At 37.8% G+C, this 19903-nt stretch overlaps 1 protein-coding gene across 5 annotated transcripts in view; it reads right to left on the bottom strand.

Moving 5' to 3' along the window:
- Positions 1-19903, bottom strand: part of LOC129754581 (uncharacterized) — a 318099-nt gene that overhangs the window by 218895 nt on the left and 79301 nt on the right. For all 5 annotated transcript variants that reach the window (XM_055750722.1, XM_055750719.1, XM_055750723.1 and 2 more), the window contains 2 exons: positions 2845-3154; positions 2476-2771 (listed from right to left, as the gene is read on the bottom strand). In XM_055750722.1, the coding sequence (XP_055606697.1) occupies positions 2476-2771; positions 2845-3154 (606 nt within the window). The remainder of the gene's footprint in view (positions 1-2475; positions 2772-2844; positions 3155-19903) is intronic.

The raw sequence follows: 19903 nt of genomic DNA, 5'->3' as shown, positions 1-19903 counted from the left end.
GAATGCAATGTCGGATTAAAGCAAAAACGTGCAAAAATGAAGAACAATTCAGCTTTAAAAAGGTCTAGCTGGTAATTATTGAGTGTTCAACTGATTGTCATAATTTTTATCCAACTGGTTTACCATATACAATTCTTATGTAGAACAATCAATAGAACATCAATTAATGATTGTAAACTTAGTTTACTAAAATGCCAATAAAAGATTGTATTTTTGTATAAATTTGAGTTTTGATCACTTTATTGTAATGAGGAGTTTAAACTGCACTGACTTGAACATTTTCATGGAAGACTTTGAAATAATTTTAAAGTTTTGCTAATTTCAGTGGGGGAAATCCACCATTTTTTCGAACTTCGATGGTCTATTTTAAAGAAAAATTATTTGGAAATGCAACTTTTTTGAACCGATCTTGAAGAGTAAGAAACCTTCTAGAATAAGGTTGCCAGATTGCCCGGATATTTAAAATAAAATTTGGAAAAACTCCGGTCCGGCCCGGTTGCCCCGATTTTAGAGAAAAGCCTGAATTTTGCCCGGGTTTATTCTCATTTTCATTCTCAAATCACACTTTAAAAAACAAAATGAGCTATATTTTTTTTAATTTATGGGTCCAAAATGAAATTTTCTGAGCAAGTTTAATAAAAAATAATCATGAAAGGTTTTTTTGGGAGCCTTAAATACGTTCTAAAATCTGTTGATACAGATTGATGAAAAAAAACTTTTTCAACTTTTTTTACTTGATTTTTGATGAATAATTTCTAGGTTTTGACCAAATTTGCCGGATATTGCCCGGATTTTGGTCGACCATTTTGAAATCAAATGCCCGGATTTTGCCAGGTTTTTAGATAAAAAAAATAGCCCGGTTTTTCCGGCTAGGATACATGTTGAAAAAATTCTGGCAACTTTGCTAGAATAACATGTTTTCAAAGTGGAAAACTTCCAGCAGATTCTTCGAATTATCAACGAAAAAGATAAGTTTCCAAGAAATTAACAGATTTTTTGTGATTGTGACGTCTCAGCCTGTACCAATACTAGAGCAGGGCTGCCTCGGCCTCGGCACTACCTTCTTCGAATATTCCTTGGGTCTGCACTCTGCACGCACTGTTAAAGTGGTGAATGCGGAAATCAGTATCTCGAATTCTTCCATGCAACGATTGGTCAAAAATGACTTAAATGCATCATCGAAGTCAAGAGCAAAGCACCGTTTGATACCAGAACGAATTAAAGCACTGCGACTTTAGCGCTTGAAGCGATTTAGTCTAAGTTGAAAAAGAAGCAGCTGATCTTCATGTTCTCAGACGAAAATTGTTATGGATAACCCGGTGTCCAGTTTACATACGGATCGGTATATTTCAACCCTTAAGGCTAAGGATGTTACAAAGAATGTGAAATCCATGTTTACTACAAAGCATCCCGCCAGAGTCATGGTATTTTGAGCGCTTGCTTCGAATGGATGTCAGATGCGTCCTGTTTTCATAAAATCTGGAATAAAAGTTAATACTGACGTCTGTTTGGACATTTGGAAAAATTAGGTGCTTCCGTAGGCTCGGAAATAATCCGGTGAACTCAAGAATGTTGTTTTCCAACAAGATTGAGCCCGTGTCATACCTCGAAACGAGCCCAAACCTGACTTGAGGAAAACTTGAAGTTTTGATCGAAGGATCTTTCGCGTCCGATCAACCCGAATTTTACTATTTGATATGGGCGTATGTCCAAGCGAAGGCCTGTGGAACCTTTTATCCAAGTGTCGATTATCAGAAGGCTTCCATCTCTGAGGCGTGGGCTTTAATTTCAGAGGCTTACATAGCAAAGGAATGCTACCGATTCAGACTTTGCTTAGAGAGAGAAGTTTAGAACGAATGTGAACACACCAAGGGATTGTTTCTTAATATGTTTATCTACATGCCTGAATGCATAAAACAAGTTGTTAAATTATGTTAACATCAACAATAATGGTTTTGAACCCTGATTACGAATATTCGTGTTTTTATGGGTCATACTGTAGATATATCTGGGACTAACATTTTAGGATTAGCAACAACCCTCTATTGCATGGACTATGAAACCATTGAGAAAAAACATCGTCAACGGAAATACCTTAGCAATTCATGCCACAAAAAAATGAAATTGTTTTTTCAATGGTTTTGATTGTTACGATAGTGAAAAAGCTAAGTTTGGCTTGCTCGAGTGCGGTCGTGTTTTTTCCGCGGTCGAGTTTTGCTTCGTTACTCCTCGAAATTTAGTTTTCCTTTACCGGCATAAAAAGACATTATCATTGTAATGCCTCATGATATCAGTTGGAGGAACCACATTGGCGAGTTGAGGAAAGGCACTCACATACTCCCAACGGATCCAAAAACGTTTGTCGATAAAGGGGTCAATCAATTTACGATTAAAACTTAATATTTTTGAAAACTTCAAAGTTTCGTTGAAATGAAGACAAATCAACAGATTATTCGAATGTATTCTAAATCCTACCTGTGCATCACTGCCCGCATGTGGATGGGCCGATCCGTCGCGCACTTTCGAAGCTGTCGCTGTCGTACTGGCCGGCTGTGCCGCCGTTTGATGACTATGACGACCACCCACATGCAGGGCCGCCTTCATGCTGTTCATAATACCACCGGAACCACTACCGATTGTTCCACTGCCACTGGGACTGTCCTTATCCGAGCCCGATTTGCTCGATTCGTCCTTCTTTTTCTTGGAATCGGAACCTTTGCGTGTTCGGAACACGTCAAAGATAGTCGGCCTCCGATTAGGACTTGCAATACCTAAAACAGATAGTGGAGGTTAAGGATCTTCATACTCCAAAGTAAAATTAAAAAAAAAACTAAGATAACCTACCGTGGACAGTGGATTGATTGAGCACAGGACCTTCGTCACCGCTCCGCCGCCTTTCCAGGGATCCCGACCGGCCGCCGCTAACCCGTTCCGTGCTCCGCGATATGCTCTCATGTTTGCGATTGTACTTCTCGAGCTTGGCCGCTTCGCGTTCCAGTCGCCGGGCCGTTTCCCGCTCGAGCTTTTTCAGTTCCTTTTCCTGTTTCTTGGCTTCCCGCTCGCTCTTTTTTTGACGCTTCGACGATCGGGCCGAATCCGTTCCGGCGGGCGCCGTCGAGGGGCGCTGGAATTGACTGTTGCCATCGGCAGAGTCCTGAAACAGATAGGGAAGTTGGTATTAGACCGTATGAATCACAGTATAGACAATAAGATAGGTTACTTTATGGCTCATGCAATACCCGAAATATACACAAAGGATATCTATAGGTAATTTAAAATCTATTTTAAAAAGGTTAGGTTAGTGTTACACAAGGTTCTCCTCTTGGTCCAGCGTTTTCATTTGTTTGTTCATGACTGATAAGAGATGAAACTGAATATGAAGTACAGGTACTCTATAGATGAAAATTAATTTAATGCTGGTAGGTAAATAAATAGGACTTGAGATGCTTTTCCCCCCTTTACTTCTAGTTGAAAATTGAAGGTTTATTTATAGCCAGTAGTGATCAAAATTCATTGTGAGCATTATTAGTTCGATAAAAGCTGTAAACGCAAGACGCTATAACCGAATGATTTGTTATCAGCGAGCTTTGTTATTATCTTTGTAGGTTACACAGAAACTAAAGAAAGCGTAACAAAGATCACGCGTCACAGTCCATCGCCTCGGTTATCAGCGTATATACATTCAATTATTCTTTTTACATCGATAAGATTGAACTGAAGTATCAATAGATAGGCTATTGAACATAAATGTTCAAAATTTACAGCCGAAAAACGGATCGAAGGTAGCAACAAAAATTCATCGCGTGGTAAAGCATGGATCACTACAAATCTGGACGCATTAAAACGGGTCTATCTCGGAGCTATGTAAACGAAATAAAAATGTTTTGTACTTGAAATGTAGGGTTTTTATTGCACTTTAAAGGAAAAATAATAAAAATATTATTCTGATGTTGTTTTGATGAATTTTCGAACTTTTGGTTGAGTATCACTCATTATAGTTTGAACACCCTATTCGCTGACCTCAGCGGCCATTTTGTTCCACAATCTCTTCATCTCTGTTGCTTCCCGAGTCGTCCTACCATTCTTCTTCATCTTTCATTCTTTCGATAGGGCGGAATTGAGGGCAGTTGGGTGGGTTGATGTCCATTTCGACAAAATCCACCCGTTGGCCCAATACCAGTGTAGTACCTCCTAGCTGTAGTGGCAGCTTGCCAAATCTGGCGAAAACTTAACTAGTCCTTTGTGAGATCTAATATAAAGTTTTTCAGGCAATCCTCCTTGTAAATTTTGGAGTCCATGGTCTTGTTTTTCACAAAAACCGGAATTTTTCGTCCGCAGCTGCAAATACTGCAAGCTGCCGGGACATCACCATGACCAGTGCAGTGCACCACTGCAGTGGCTTTACATAATTTTTGGCCAGAAAGCTGCCCAAAATCCATCTTCACGTACGTTTCGTCATCCATGAGGATGCATCCGTCGAACTTCGTTGGAATCTTCTTGTATAACTTGCGGGCACGTCCTTTGGCTACTAAATTCTGCTTCAATGTCCGGTTTGGTTGCTTACTGGTCCGATAGGATCGTATTCCTTCGCGTAGACGAATTCTGCTGACGGTGCACCGGTCGGTGTTGAATTTCTTGGCAATGTCATAGTCCGACTACCCTGTGTTTTCCTTGATCGTTCTCAACACCTTCAAATGCAGTTTCTGATTCTTAGGTCCACTATAACGCTTGGTATGAACCTGTGTAGCAAGCTACAGTTATTTAGAATTAGCTACCCAACATTTCACTCGAGCAGAACACCAAATATTTAGAGTGCAGGTTTATAACGCCTTAATTGCCACTATCTGACAAACCACCTCCCACCTGGGTGGAATTGCATCGCCGATGAAAACATCAGAGCGCAAGTTTTCTCTACTTCGCAGCGAGCTTTCCCTTTGAACAATCGGGACTTGAATTGTTAAAAGGGAAGAGAGAGTTTCGGGAGAAAGCCGAACTATCAGGAAAATATGAATTGGTTAAGAGAATATGTCGGGGAACTTCGTAAAGTATTCGCTTTACGCAGTTCCGGTTGAAAATGAATAGACGGCTGCAATTTTCTGAAGACCTGGAGCAGTTCGATCATTTGGTCTGAAATCGTGGATTGAGTTAGGTGTGTGGCTAGAGTTCCGAGTAGTAGAAGGTAAAACGTGAGGTGTTTTTCATGGGAAAGGGATCACTAACTGGTTCTGGCCTAGATTTTAGGGTCATACGACAGGCTGTGGAAAGAAACCGTCGCAAACCATTCGCAACAACCGATTTGCGAAAAAGGTAAAAGTTTGTGGGAGGGAAACGTGCACACAATAATCCCTTACGGTTTCTTCAAAAGGTTTCCTTGCGAGAAGGAGGCGACAAGCACCCGACGTACGCAGCGAGAACACTTTCCCCTGGCTCACGAAAATCACCACGCGGACCAACTTTTTCCGGAGCAAAACCCGCCGGAAATCCGGACTCCGTAAACATAGTCCGGCACCCCCAACACAATTTCGAATTCGCCAACAACAACCACGGGATTCGAAATTGAAGGGAAACGCCCGTAAAATAAGTTTCCCACCATCGTCGCGCACTCGATGAAGAAGGCCAGCACAACAACATCTGGGTTCGACTCGAGCGACAACACCGCTAGGTTCCGCTAGAGCGGAAGCAACAACAACGACACAACATCGCCCAAACATCTCCGAATGAGCCTGATTTCCCGATGAGCCGGTAGCGAACGACACCGAAACAGCCTCCATCAACAACACATCCAACTGCCGTAAGTACCCTTCCCTTAATATATTTATGCGCATAAATTTGGGTGGGTACTGAATTGTGTCCAGTTTTTCGGGTCGTTGACCCTATTGTAATCAAATGCCGTAAGGGATATGCACGACCACTATACTTTTACCCCTCCACCAAACCCGAACGATTGCTAGCAGCCCGCAGCACCACCAGCTAATGTGGTCGAGCGGTTAGAGTGACAACCGAAAAATCTTCCCCACCCCAGAGAACATGAGTTCGAGTCTCGAAATGGAATAAAGTTTTTTTTGCCGAGAAAATAATTTTGTTTGGAAGATTTTTTTTTTAATAAACGGTGGAATGCCCTAAAATCGAAGCCTTATCTTTTTTTGAGAACTTTCCTGTTTAAGGCATTTCACGTTTTACAGCGGTTTTTTTTTAAGGAGAGCGTTGGACTCCAGTTGTTTCCAACTCACATCGGACTTGAAAAGCGACTAAGATTGGTGGTCGGCAGACGCTCAACTGCTGATGCTAAGCGGCGATGTCAGATCTTTTTTGCCGACCTGATCTATTTTGGTTGATCAATTAAATTTTCCTAATATTTTGGATTTTTTTGAAGCACTTGACGCCTTTGGCGGAGTACTTTTTGACTTTTTGGGAAACGGTCGTTTCAGGAGAAGTGTAGCAGAAGAAGGAAAAACTCGCCCTTTGGTGGGTCTCATTGGCCGGGCAAACCATAACCAGGCTAACGGTCTCCTCAGGGAGTGGCGCATTAAGCCGTTAGCAAAACCTGCACAGTCTTCCAAGGATAGGTCTCGCCTTACATGGCGCCCAACGTTTTAGAGGCTCGAGATATTTTGAAGAAAATTTGAATTGTCTTTTTTAGTTATTTTTTCTGCCGTTCACGGAACATATTGTAGTTGCTAAGATATAGTTTAAGTTAAACTCGAAATTTTTTATTATTATTATTAAGAAATTTCGCTTTAAGTTAGACTAAGATTTTTGGCATTTTTCGAGCATCTTTTAGTTCTTAATACTTCGTTATATAATCTCTCGCTCGAATATCAATTTTATTTTTATTTCTTATTTTGTTGGGTAGTTTAGTTTAAAATATTTCTTCAGTTTTCTTTTAACTTTAGCTTACATAATAAAATTCTAGTTAGAAGTTAAGATTTAATTCTACATTTTTTCTTTTTATATTTGCAAACGTAAAGTTGCTAAAAATGGAAAATTTTCCTTTTGCCGAACATTTGGATGAGGAGGAAACAGTTTACGAGTTACGTATCAGAAATAAGCTTGAGCAAACTGCACATTTGGATTTGGTAGGCAAACAAAGATATTTACGAAATTTGCTAAAAATCGATGCAAGAGAAAGCCGAAATTATACATCATCATTCAATATCAGGGATGAAGATTTAATAATTTTCACAAAAATTAACGAGATTAAGAAGGAGTTAGGTAGAACTCGGAAAATGGATGGAAAAATTAAGTCGAGACTTATTCACTATTATTTTCGTACAAAAAGATGTAGTTTTAGTAATGAAGAAGAAAAGATGGAAAGACGAACTTTGATTCGTGATATTTCGGATTTAATGGCTCTTTATAAAATAGGTCCTCCCGCCACACCGGCAAAACAGCAAATAAACAATATTCTTAGCTCCGAGCAAGAATCACAATGCCAAGACCCTCTGGGAAGTCTTTCTCGCTCAGCTGCACAGACAGCTTCCAACGTTATCGAAAACACTGCGCGGGTTAGGGAATCTTCATTGGGAAGAGTGGACACTCAAGAAAGGATACTAGAAGAAAATTTACAACCAGCAATCCCTCGAACGCAATCGAGTAATGACTGCTTCGGCAATCAGCTCCTAGGGAGGAATTCTTCATTTTGTCTTCCAAACACAGGGCTGTCATCAGGTATGACAACCTCAGCGGAAGTAGAAACTTTGTACACAAGAACACCGATCAATACGTTTAATTCAAATACCGTACCAATCAGTAGAAACACGGGAACAATTCCAAAAACTTCAAATGCAAATCATTATCAACAGCATCAAACTACTGGTCTTAACTATTTTGTACCAGGAACAACCCGAACTGATTATTTAGCTAATCAGGAAGGAATATATACCAACGCAGTTGTTGGAGGAACTTTCGCTACAAGCACCCAACAATTTCCGAATTTCTATCAAGGGAAAACGGAGAATGAGAGGTACAGGTTAGAAAACGAAGAACTAAAACAAAAAGTTGCTAGATTAGAAAGAATGATGAGACATCTATTGGAACAGCCAGTTAATCAAATTGATAGATGCAATCCAGAATTTCAAAATAATAGTCAATTGAATAAACCTTTCCTAGAACCAAATTTTCAATTTAACTCCACAACAGTAAAGGCACAAGTGCAAAGAGAACATTTGCCAAAAACGGATTACATGAATCCAACTCATAATTTTCAAACAGATCAACCAATTTTTCCACAACATTTTTCACAGAATGTAGAAATAGATGATAGGTCAGAGGAGAATTCATCAAGATCGGAAAATTTGAATTATCGCCGATCAAGATATGAAAGCAGAGACAACTACAGAGTTGAAAAATGGAAACTGCGTTTTACAGGAGATTCTAAAGCGATGAGTGTCGAGAATTTTTTGTATAAACTTAAGAAAATTGCAGAGCTAGAAGGCGTTTCATATTCTCGACTCCTTAAAGATATTCACATGCTTCTGGAGGGTTCGGCCTCTGATTGGTTTTTCACATTTGTTGATGATTTCACGGATTGGTGGACCTTTGAAAGATTATTCAAACAACGGTTTGGAAACCCCAATCAAGACACAGGTATAAAACAAAAAATTCACGAGAGGAAACAATTTAGGGGTGAAACTTTTGTAGCATTCGTTGCCGAAATAGAAAGAATGAGCAAACTGTTATCGAGACCATTATCAAAAGAAAGAATGTTTGAAGTCATATGGGATAACATGAGACCGCATTACAAGGACAAGACGTCGTTGGTAGAAATCCACGATCTTAAAGAATTACTCGGGTATAATTATAGGATTGATGCGAATGATGTATACCTACAAGCGAATTGGGACGGTTCTCACCGTAGGAATATAAACAATATTGAGGTTGAAGAGGACGAATACGATAACCATAGTTCAGTGGGTATAAATGCCATAAGAACTAAAAAGTTCTATGACAGGAAACAACACGCGAGAAAAGAGTTTCATAATAATCGATTTGAACAAAGCAAAATGCCATCTTCTGAACGACCGCCTGAGCCATTGAAAGTGGAAGAACCAACCGGCCAAGTTGTCTGTTGGAACTGTAAACAGACAGATCATATGTGGAGAGATTGTAGGAAACCCAGACTCATTTTTTGTTACGGTTGTGGTAACTTAGGGAGAACCATTCGATCGTGTGAACGCTGCACAAACCAAAATTACCACCCACATAATCAGGGAAACTAAAATTGGGATGTCGGATAGGGAACCCGAACATCCAGATCAAAAATAAAGATTCCCAGATAAAATTTACAAAATTTCAAGATCCATTAACTAAAGTTTATCATATTAAAATAAATGCTAGCAAATGTCCACATATAAAAGTCAAAATTTTTGAAACTGAGGTAGAAGCACTTCTTGATTCAGGTGCAGGCATTAGTGTCATTAACTCGTTAGACCTCGTGGACAAGTACGGTCTTAAAATTCAACCAGCAGCCGTTCGAGTAAGTACCGCAGACGGTACAGAGTACAAATGTTTAGGTCAATTGAATGTTCCCTTTACCTACAAAAATATAACTAAAGTTATACCTACAATTTTAGTACCCCAAATTACAAGGCAGCTCATCTTAGGAGCCAACTTTTGGGATGATTTTGGTATAAAGCCAATGATCGACGTCGGAAACGGTCCAGAGAGCGTAGAGACATTAAATGTAACGGAACAAACCCAAGTGTGCTTTAGCATTGAACCAACAAGTACATCGACAGAGCTACCCAAGATCCTATTAAATGAAACAGATGAGACGTTAGATATTCCAGCATTCGATTTTCCGGTGGAAGCGAATCCTGAAGAAATTGAATTTGAACACGATTTGTCGGTTGAGGAACGTGAAGAACTATTAGAATCCGTTAAGCATTTCGAATTTACAAAAGAAGGGAATTTAGGTCGGACGAGTTTAATCGAACATGAAATCGTATTGAAAGAAGATGCAAAACCGAGAAACCAACCCGTTTACAAATGCTCGCCTTATATTCAGAAAGAAATTGAAGCGGAAATTGAAAGATTTAAGCAACTCGACGCTATCGAAGAATGTTACAGCGAGTGGTCGAATCCACTGGTTCCGGTGCGGAAAGCGAACGGTAAAATACGCGTGTGTTTAGACTCAAGAAGGCTTAATACGATGACGGTTAAAGATGCATACCCGATGCAAAACATGCAAGGAATATTTCACCGCTTAGAACGATCAAAATTCTTTTCAATAATAGATTTAAAAGACGCGTACTTCCAGATACCGCTTAAGGAAGAAAGCAGAAATTATACCGCGTTTAGAACTGCGACTGGATTATACCGTTTTAAAGTTTTACCCTTCGGATTGTCGAATGCGCCTTTTAGTATGTGTCGGTTAATGGCAAAGACTCTACGTTTCGATCTTCAACCAAACGTCTTTGTATATCTCGACGATATTGTTATCGCGACCAAAACGTTCAAAGAACATGTGAAGCTCTTGAGAGAAGTAGGGAAACGATTACGCGACGCTAATCTAACCATTTCGTTGGAAAAATCTCGCTTTTGCAGAAAGCAAGTTCGGTATCTCGGATACTTGCTGACGGAACACGGTATCGCGATCGATAGTTCTCGAATTCAACCAATACTTGATTACGCGCGTCCAAAAACGGTTAAAGATATTCGAAGATTGATGGGTTTAGCCGGTTTCTACCAAAAATTTATTCCCAATTACAGTAAAATTACGGCTCCGATCACCGACCTACTAAAAAAGGACAAAAAGAAAATCGTATGGACGGAGGAAGCTGAAAATGCGTTCTCGGAACTTAAATCTGTTTTGACATCTTCTCCGGTACTCGTGAACCCCGATTTTTCTAGACCGTTCATAATAGAATCCGATGCATCCGATTATGCAGTTGGGGCTGCACTCTTACAAGATTTTGAGGGTACGAATAAAATAGTGAGTTATTTCAGTAAAAAGCTCAGTACAACGCAACGCAAATATTCCGCGGTAGAAAAGGAATGCCTAGGCGTTCTTTTAGCGATTGATCATTTTAGGCACTACGTCGAAGGGACGAAATTTAAAGTAGTCACCGACGCTAGGAGCCTCTTATGGCTATTTAAAATTGGAGTCGAGTCCGGAAATGCCAAATTAATAAGGTGGGCGTTACGTATTCAATCTTACGACATTGAGCTCGAATATAGGAAAGGGAAAAACAACATTACGGCCGACTGCCTCTCGCGGTCAGTTGAGACGTTTTCAATATTGCAACTCGAACCGGAATACGATGATTTCATTGAAAAGATTCAAACAGAACCCGAAAAATTTAAAGATTACAAAATTGTCGATAACCGAATTTACAAGTATAGTAAAACACTCGATCGAATAAGTGATTCGCGGTTCGCGTGGAAATTAATTCCAATGGAAAACGAAAAACAACAAATTATCAAACAAGAGCACGATATAGCACACTTCGGTTACGAAAAAACTCTAGCAAAAATCAAGGAAAGATATTATTGGAAAAAAATGAATCGCGACATTAAGGAGTTTTGCAAAATGTGTCTAAGTTGTCAAACTAGTAAGGCCAATAACATAAATTGCACACCACCCATGGGCGCGAAAAAGCCAGCAGAACACCCGTGGCAGTTCGTCACATTAGACTTTATAGGTCCTCTACCCCCGTCAGGGAAAAATAGGAATACTAGCCTCTTAGTAGCGACAGACGTCTTCAGTAAATTTGTTTTAGTACAGCCTTTTCGGGAAGCAAAAGCGGCACCTCTGATAAATTTCGTAGAAAACATGATTTTTAGACTTTTCGGGGTACCAGAAATATTACTTACAGATAACGGATCTCAATTTATCTCGAAAGCCTTTAAGGCACTATTAGAAAGGTATCATGTGAATCATTGGCTTACTCCCGCTTACCATCCACAGACAAATAACACGGAACGCGTGAATAGAGTAATTTCCACTGCTATAAGAGCAACTTTGAAAAAACAACATACTCACTGGAGCGATAATGTTCATGAAATTGCAAACGCAATCAGGAACGCCATCCACGTATCAACAAAGTACAGTCCCTATTTTATCGTTTTTGGTAGAAATCAAATCTCTGACGGCAGAGAATATTCTGTAATCCGTGATACAGAGGAAGTTGGAAGCGAGAAACTTCGAGAAGATCGAATCAAATTATTCAAGGAAGTCGAAACAAATTTAAAAAATGCTTATATCCGCCATTCCAAGTCATATAATCTGAGGTCGAGCACAAAATGCCCAAAGTACATTGTAGGCGAAGAAGTTTTGAAAAAAACTTTTGATTTGTCCGATAAAGGAAAGAATTTTTGTAAAAAATTGGCACCAAAATATGAGCCTTGTCGAATACGAAAAATTTTGGGAGAAAACACCTACGAATTAGAGGATCTCTCCGGCAAACGAATAGGTGTATATTTTACAAATCAGCTTAAAAAATTTAATAATCCAAAACGGTAATTTTATTTTAAAGCTATGATATTTTGTTCTAACAAAATTTACTATGAGAACCCTCTCAAATAAAAACCAATTATGGGCATAAGGTTCAAGGTCACTAATTTTTTATTTAATAACAGATTTGTAATAGTTCTTAATTTGTTTGGTATTTCAAGTTATCTTCTCGAAATACGTCAATATTTTATTTTAAAGCTATGATATTTTGTTCTCACAAAATCTACTATGAGAAGCCTCTCAAATAAAAACCATTTATGGGCAAAAGGTTAAAGGTCGATATTTTTTGATATAGTAGCAGTTTTGTAAAAGTTCATTTTTTTATATTTCAAGTTTTTCTTCTCGAAATACGTCAATATTGTATTTAACAGCTATGATAATTTTTCAAAAAAAATTTACAAACAGAATCCCCTCAAACAAAAAACCATTTTTGGGGAAAAAAGGTTCAAATTTATTTAAATTTAAATTTGGTACTGGTTCGAGATGGTCAAATGCCATTACCAGCGGCATTGGTTTCAATTCTGTTCTTTATAAAAAGAAATCATCTCAATTTTTATTAATTTTTTAAAATTATTTAGTGCTTTTATTTTTTTTTTTTATTCATTTTTCATTTTATTTTAGTTTTGTTCATTGTTCATTTTTATTTTTTTTTATTTTTGTAGTTTAATACTTTTTTTTTCACAGTGTAAATAGTTGAAATTTTGATTTTTTTTATCATTAGAATATCGATAAGTTGTAGTTTATAATTTATTTACTTTATTTTTCTAGTTTACTACTTAAATTTTTTTTTAGTGTAATGGTTTTGAATTTTTTTTCATAGTGTCATCCGACCAAAATAAAATTGCTAAAAATAGATTAATCGGAAAGCTTAATTTAGAAATTTCGAATTTTTTTTTTCACTGTAATTTTTCTTAAAATTTGAATTTCGTTAAATTTGCGAGAATAAGAATAGAATTTGGTCATTTAAAATTGTAATTCTCGTTGATAGTGATAGAAACTTAGTTTTTTTTAAAATTTTGAAATGATTTCATTTCAATTTCCCTTATGACATATAGCCTTATTAGTAGGTTAGTCTTAAAACTACCCTAAAGCCCTAACATCTTTTTAAGTTCAGTTTTTTTTTGTGTTAGTGTAGGTTGAGTTAGGAAATCTAAAAATACTCACGGTTTTTTTTTTGTTGGCGAAATTATTCCGGGGCATCCAAGGTTGTCCTACAACTCGCAGTCAGCAGAGGGATATCCTATGTATTTTTTAGCGCAGATGTTATAAATCCAAAGCGGGGTCATCTCTATCCCAGCTAGGGAGAGGGTCGTCCGCAATTCCAATTCCAGAACGGGAACATCTCATTCCGTTGAGGGTCGTCCGTTTCACTCGGTGCTGTGCACTCGAGGGTTTCAAATCGTTGGCGGGAACATCTCTTCCCATCCTTGGAAAAGGGTCTTCCGCAAAATATCCCACGTCGATAAAGCAGCACATTAAATCCAAGGCAGGAACTATAAATATCGGATCTAAAAATAGAAAACAAAAAGTAAGAAGCCATTTTTAAAATTTCTTTCCGATTCAATTTCTCGTTTGATTCATCGTCATGCATAGCTAAATGCGCTATTTTTTCACGCACAAAACATCATCAGTAAAGGAAAAACCACTTACCTGCTATTCAATTTATTTTCCTATTGAATTTGGCCCAAAAATTCACCGGTTTTCCAAAATTTTCTAGGGAAGAAACCACCACCACCGTTTCGCACTAACAAACCGCGGAACACTGACAGTTAGTTTGTTTACATTACGGAGCACCATCGAGAGATTTGTGAGTGAATGAGTGACTGAGTGAACGGTACCGCTTGGAAGAGATTGAATGAATGCGTTTATGTGTAATAGGGTGAACGATGTACAATTGGGCATGGACCAATTATGGACACCTTTAGAAGTTTTTTTTTTAATTTCGAAAACGTTATTTCCTGTTCAAATAGGATGGTTTTCGGTAACGGAAAAATGGAAAATAAGAGTGTCGTCAATGTTGTCTCGTTTTTTCCGGATTTCGCCTCTGGAGTGAGACATATTGCGGTCACTAGTAAGCTTTACGATCATGTTAGGAAATGTCTCAACGATGAGATGTAACTGATCAGGATGAAGTTTTGGGGATTTATGATCGAAAAGATAGTGTTTATATTGAGTAGGAGGTTTTATTGAATGGTACGATAGGGGATAAATGATTGATGGATGAATATGGTTGCTCATTTTAACTCTATAAGCTCGCGGGTATTTTGTAATGTAGATAATACTTAATTGTACAGAAGCCAATAGTAGAATCGAAGAATTGTATATACCGGTTAAATTTAGTTATTAGTTTATTTTTTTCATTTTCCATCATTTTTTTTCTTCTTCATTACTGTTTTTCATTAACATTTTTTTATTTTAATTATTTTTAGTTCTTTTCTATTATTTTAACGTTTACCATTAGTTTTTTTTTTAAATATTTTTTTTAGAACCCTAGTTTACATAATAATTTTTTTATTTATTTACCATATTTTTTGCATAGTTTTTTTTTTGTTTAAACCTTTTCCATTAATTTTAATTGTATTTTTTTTTTTTGGTTTTCTCATTTAATAAATTTTTCCAACACAATTGTTTTTAAGTTTGATCAAATACTGAGCACAGTATACTCTTTTTTGTAAATATTTAAAAGTTAATCATTTCTAGTTCGTAGTCAAATTTAATTTTTTCCTAGATTTTTGTTTGTAGTTATAGAATCAAATTTTGTAGGATTATAATTTTAATGTTTGAGTGATTTATCTGAAATTTCAATGAATTTTATTGCTTTTGCTGGAGACCGGAGTTGCAAAACGTTGATGGTCAGTGACAGGCCCGATAAGGAGCTCCTGTAAATAGCGAGGAGTTATTAAGTTAACGCTGAATCCATATGACCCCGAAAGTCAATCAGTTCATTGGAATTAGGATAATTTACCCTTCGAAAATTTGATTGGGTATGAATTGGATATGAATTTCCATTCAATAACCAATCAAATTTTCGAAAAATTAGTATGGAATTATGTAGCAAGCTACAGTTATTTAGAATTAGCTACCCAACATTTCACTCGAGCAGAACACCAAATATTTAGAGTGCAGGTTTATAACGCCTTAATTGCCACTATCTGACAAACCACCTCCCACCTGGGTGGAATTGCATCGCCGATGAAAACATCAGAGCGCAAGTTTTCTCTACTTCGCAGCGAGCTTTCCCTTTGAACAATCGGGACTTGAATTGTTAAAAGGGAAGAGAGAGTTTCGGGAGAAAGCCGAACTATCAGGAAAATATGAATTGGTTAAGAGAATATGTCGGGGAACTTCGTAAAGTATTCGCTTTACGCAGTTCCGGTTGAAAATGAATAGACGGCTGCAATTTTCTGAAGACCTGGAGCAGTTCGATCATTTGGTCTGAAATCGTGGATTGAGTTAGGTGTGTGGCTAGAGTTCCGAGTAGTAGAAGGTAAAACGTGAGGTGTTTTTCATGGGAAAGGGATCACTAACTGGTTCTGGCCTAGATTTTAGGGTCATACGACAGGCTGTGGAAAGAAACCGTCGCAAACCATTCGCAACAACCGATTTGCGAAAAAGGTAAAAGTTTGTGGGAGGGAAACGTGCACACAATAATCCCTTACGGTTTCTTCAAAAGGTTTCCTTGCGAGAAGGAGGCGACAAGCACCCGACGTACGCAGCGAGAACACTTTCCCCTGGCTCACGAAAATCACCACGCGGACCAACTTTTTCCGGAGCAAAACCCGCCGGAAATCCGGACTCCGTAAACATAGTCCGGCACCCCCAACACAATTTCGAATTCGCCAACAACAACCACGGGATTCGAAATTGAAGGGAAACGCCCGTAAAATAAGTTTCCCACCATCGTCGCGCACTCGATGAAGAAGGCCAGCACAACAACATCTGGGTTCGACTCGAGCGACAACACCGCTAGGTTCCGCTAGAGCGGAAGCAACAACAACGACACAACATCGCCCAAACATCTCCGAATGAGCCTGATTTCCCGATGAGCCGGTAGCGAACGACACCGAAACAGCCTCCATCAACAACACATCCAACTGCCGTAAGTACCCTTCCCTTAATATATTTATGCGCATAAATTTGGGTGGGTACTGAATTGTGTCCAGTTTTTCGGGTCGTTGACCCTATTGTAATCAAATGCCGTAAGGGATATGCACGACCACTATACTTTTACCCCTCCACCAAACCCGAACGATTGCTAGCAGCCCGCAGCACCACCAGCTAATGTGGTCGAGCGGTTAGAGTGACAACCGAAAAATCTTCCCCACCCCAGAGAACATGAGTTCGAGTCTCGAAATGGAATAAAGTTTTTTTTGCCGAGAAAATAATTTTGTTTGGAAGATTTTTTTTTTAATAAACGGTGGAATGCCCTAAAATCGAAGCCTTATCTTTTTTTGAGAACTTTCCTGTTTAAGGCATTTCACGTTTTACAGCGGTTTTTTTTTAAGGAGAGCGTTGGACTCCAGTTGTTTCCAACTCACATCGGACTTGAAAAGCGACTAAGATTGGTGGTCGGCAGACGCTCAACTGCTGATGCTAAGCGGCGATGTCAGATCTTTTTTGCCGACCTGATCTATTTTGGTTGATCAATTAAATTTTCCTAATATTTTGGATTTTTTTGAAGCACTTGACGCCTTTGGCGGAGTACTTTTTGACTTTTTGGGAAACGGTCGTTTCAGGAGAAGTGTAGCAGAAGAAGGAAAAACTCGCCCTTTGGTGGGTCTCATTGGCCGGGCAAACCATAACCAGGCTAACGGTCTCCTCAGGGAGTGGCGCATTAAGCCGTTAGCAAAACCTGCACAGTCTTCCAAGGATAGGTCTCGCCTTACACCTGCCGATCTACGCATCTCACGGAAACGTTTGAGAACGCTACACACGGTTGATTTGACAATTTTTAACGATTTCGCGATTTTTGAACCCGACCACGTCGGGTTTTTAACGTGGGTGTTCAAAATTTATTTTCATCTCGCGGCTTCCATCACGTGTAACTTTTTTGAAACAAAACGAATCGTAATGAAATTTTCAGCACTGGTAGAAGAAACATTCCTCTACAAAGTGCTGCCAAAACATTCCAGATCCGACAACTAGGAGCACTATGGTAAAATAAATAGTGCGTCCAGATTTGTAGTAATCCATGCTTTACATGATAAAAAACACAAATCTCAGCACATATATTGAAAAATTTACGGAATAAATAAAGTAATTTTAAAATTTTTAGCTTATTTTTTTCTTTTCATGAGGATAGGTGTTATTTATTTTTTTTTAAATTTTTACAGAATAAAAATTAGTAGAGAATTAGCAGAACGGTAGAAACTAAAATTTTAAGATAATTTTAAGATCTGTATTGCTTTAAAAAATGGTGAGCTTGAGCTTGAGCTTGCTATGAACTACGGTCCACCTGCGGCCCATCCTGGCCAGTAACATAATGGTTGCACTCCGTGATTGATTCAAGATAATCAACATTGCACAATGAACCAAAAGAAAGGTTGCTGGGAACAGGCATCACAATCTCACTGTACAATATTGAGAATTTTCTACTTTGAAAGAACCAATAATGACACCGGCCAAGTTCCTGTATTCCGTAGAGGAAAGAATAGTGCATCATCTGTGATGATTTGACAGTTAATGTCACCTTGGTAAGCAACGTGGCCACCTAAAATTTATGCTCCTAAGCGCCTCCAAATTTCTAAGTTTCTATTTAAATTCCTGCCTTCAGCTCAGAAAGATCTCAGAAGATCCATTTAAAAAGGGTTTAGTTAATAATTATTAGAGGAGAAATAGTATCGTAACAACTTACATTAATTTAGAACGCCTTTGCTGAAATCGTCCCTTTGTTGTGATATACCTTCGATATATCTTAAAACTACATTAAAATTGTTGATGACATAATTTGTTTTAATTAACTCAGCCCTTATCAGCATAAAGTAATAAGAATTAGTTAACAAAATAGATAATTTAGGCCTAAGCTATCGCAATCAATCGAATAAATTCCATCAAGTTCTATCCTAAATTTTTAGTTGGAATGATAATCTCGTATCCGTATAAAACAAATTCTTCAACAAGTTTAAAATAATCAATTATTATGTACTTCCGATTAATTTAAGCGAAGTCTTGATAAACTATTGATATATTTATAAAATTTATGCAATAATCAAACAAACTTAATCTGGAGTATGATGCGCAAATACTAGGCAATCATTCTATCAAAATATTACCGGTATCTTTATATCTAGCTGGTTAAGCATGATAACTTAACGAGTAATGTGATAATCAAAGAAAAGCAGTTCATTCATCTGATAAAGCGATGGGGTCCAATTTGTGTGAAAATTTTAGAAAATCTTACACCTCTCTCTTAACAGTAAGTTTAATCCTTGCATGACTATGTAATACAGTAGTTTTTCGATTTTATCACTGTTCGATTTTATCAATATTCGCCAAATTCACGCTCGATTGTATCACGGTTATGGTTTCGATTTTATCACGCCTTTTAAGAAATCATTCAGAAACCATTTCCAGGACCTTAATATTCGTTCAAAAGCGTAGAGCGTCTTTTTCATTATATTTTTATGGTTTATGTTATGGTACATAGGTATTCAATGGAATGGAAACGCCGTATAGCATTTAAAATCGTCATTTAGATTTTAAAAACACTTGTAATAATCGACACAAGTTGTTTAACGTCACGCTAATGCTAGTGTTGTTATTTGTGCTTGGTTAGTCGCTCTAAAAAAAAACATTTTTTTTATGCGAATCAGATAAAGATTTGGGTGAATTTAAGCATTTTTGAAAGGAGATAAGTGTCTCTAATTTCTTTGTTCAATTTGTTTATTTTAAAGGATGGCGTTCGCAATCCTAATTGGACAGCCTTTAGTATTGTCTGAACGGTAAATTATTCAAGATCATAATTAAATTCGGCTAGCTTTGCCTTAAAATATGTAAGAGGGACTAAGATTTCTGATTTTCTACAGATAAAAAACAAAGAATTTTCTGCCCATAAAGCAAATTTCGAGAAACACATTTTAAAAGTCTAAGTTGAGCTAATTTAAAAATATTTTTCGGAAAGGTCAACTTTTTAATTAATCAAAGGTGTGAAGATTAAAATATTGAAATTTGAAATTTTCAGAAAGAAGTTTTTTAACCCACTCGAGACGGATTGCACACCGTGTGTGCAATGACTTTCCGAGGCTATAAGACCGATTGCACACCGTGTGTGCAATGGAAGTTGTTATAATTTTTTCATGATTTTGAATGAACTAATGGACCATTTTTTGCAACTCTTGAGCTAATAGAATCTGTAAAGTATAAGTAAACATTATCTGGAATTGGTTTCAATGTATATGAAAATATTTTCAAAATATCTGTGAATGAAAATGACTTGTAAAATTAGACAGC

This window comes from Uranotaenia lowii, chromosome 3 (assembly GCF_029784155.1).
Source record: "Uranotaenia lowii strain MFRU-FL chromosome 3, ASM2978415v1, whole genome shotgun sequence".
In the NCBI taxonomy this organism is placed as follows: domain Eukaryota; kingdom Metazoa; phylum Arthropoda; class Insecta; order Diptera; family Culicidae; genus Uranotaenia; species Uranotaenia lowii.
Note: the sequence above shows the minus strand (reverse complement) of the source record. Positions and strands in the feature narration are given on the sequence as shown.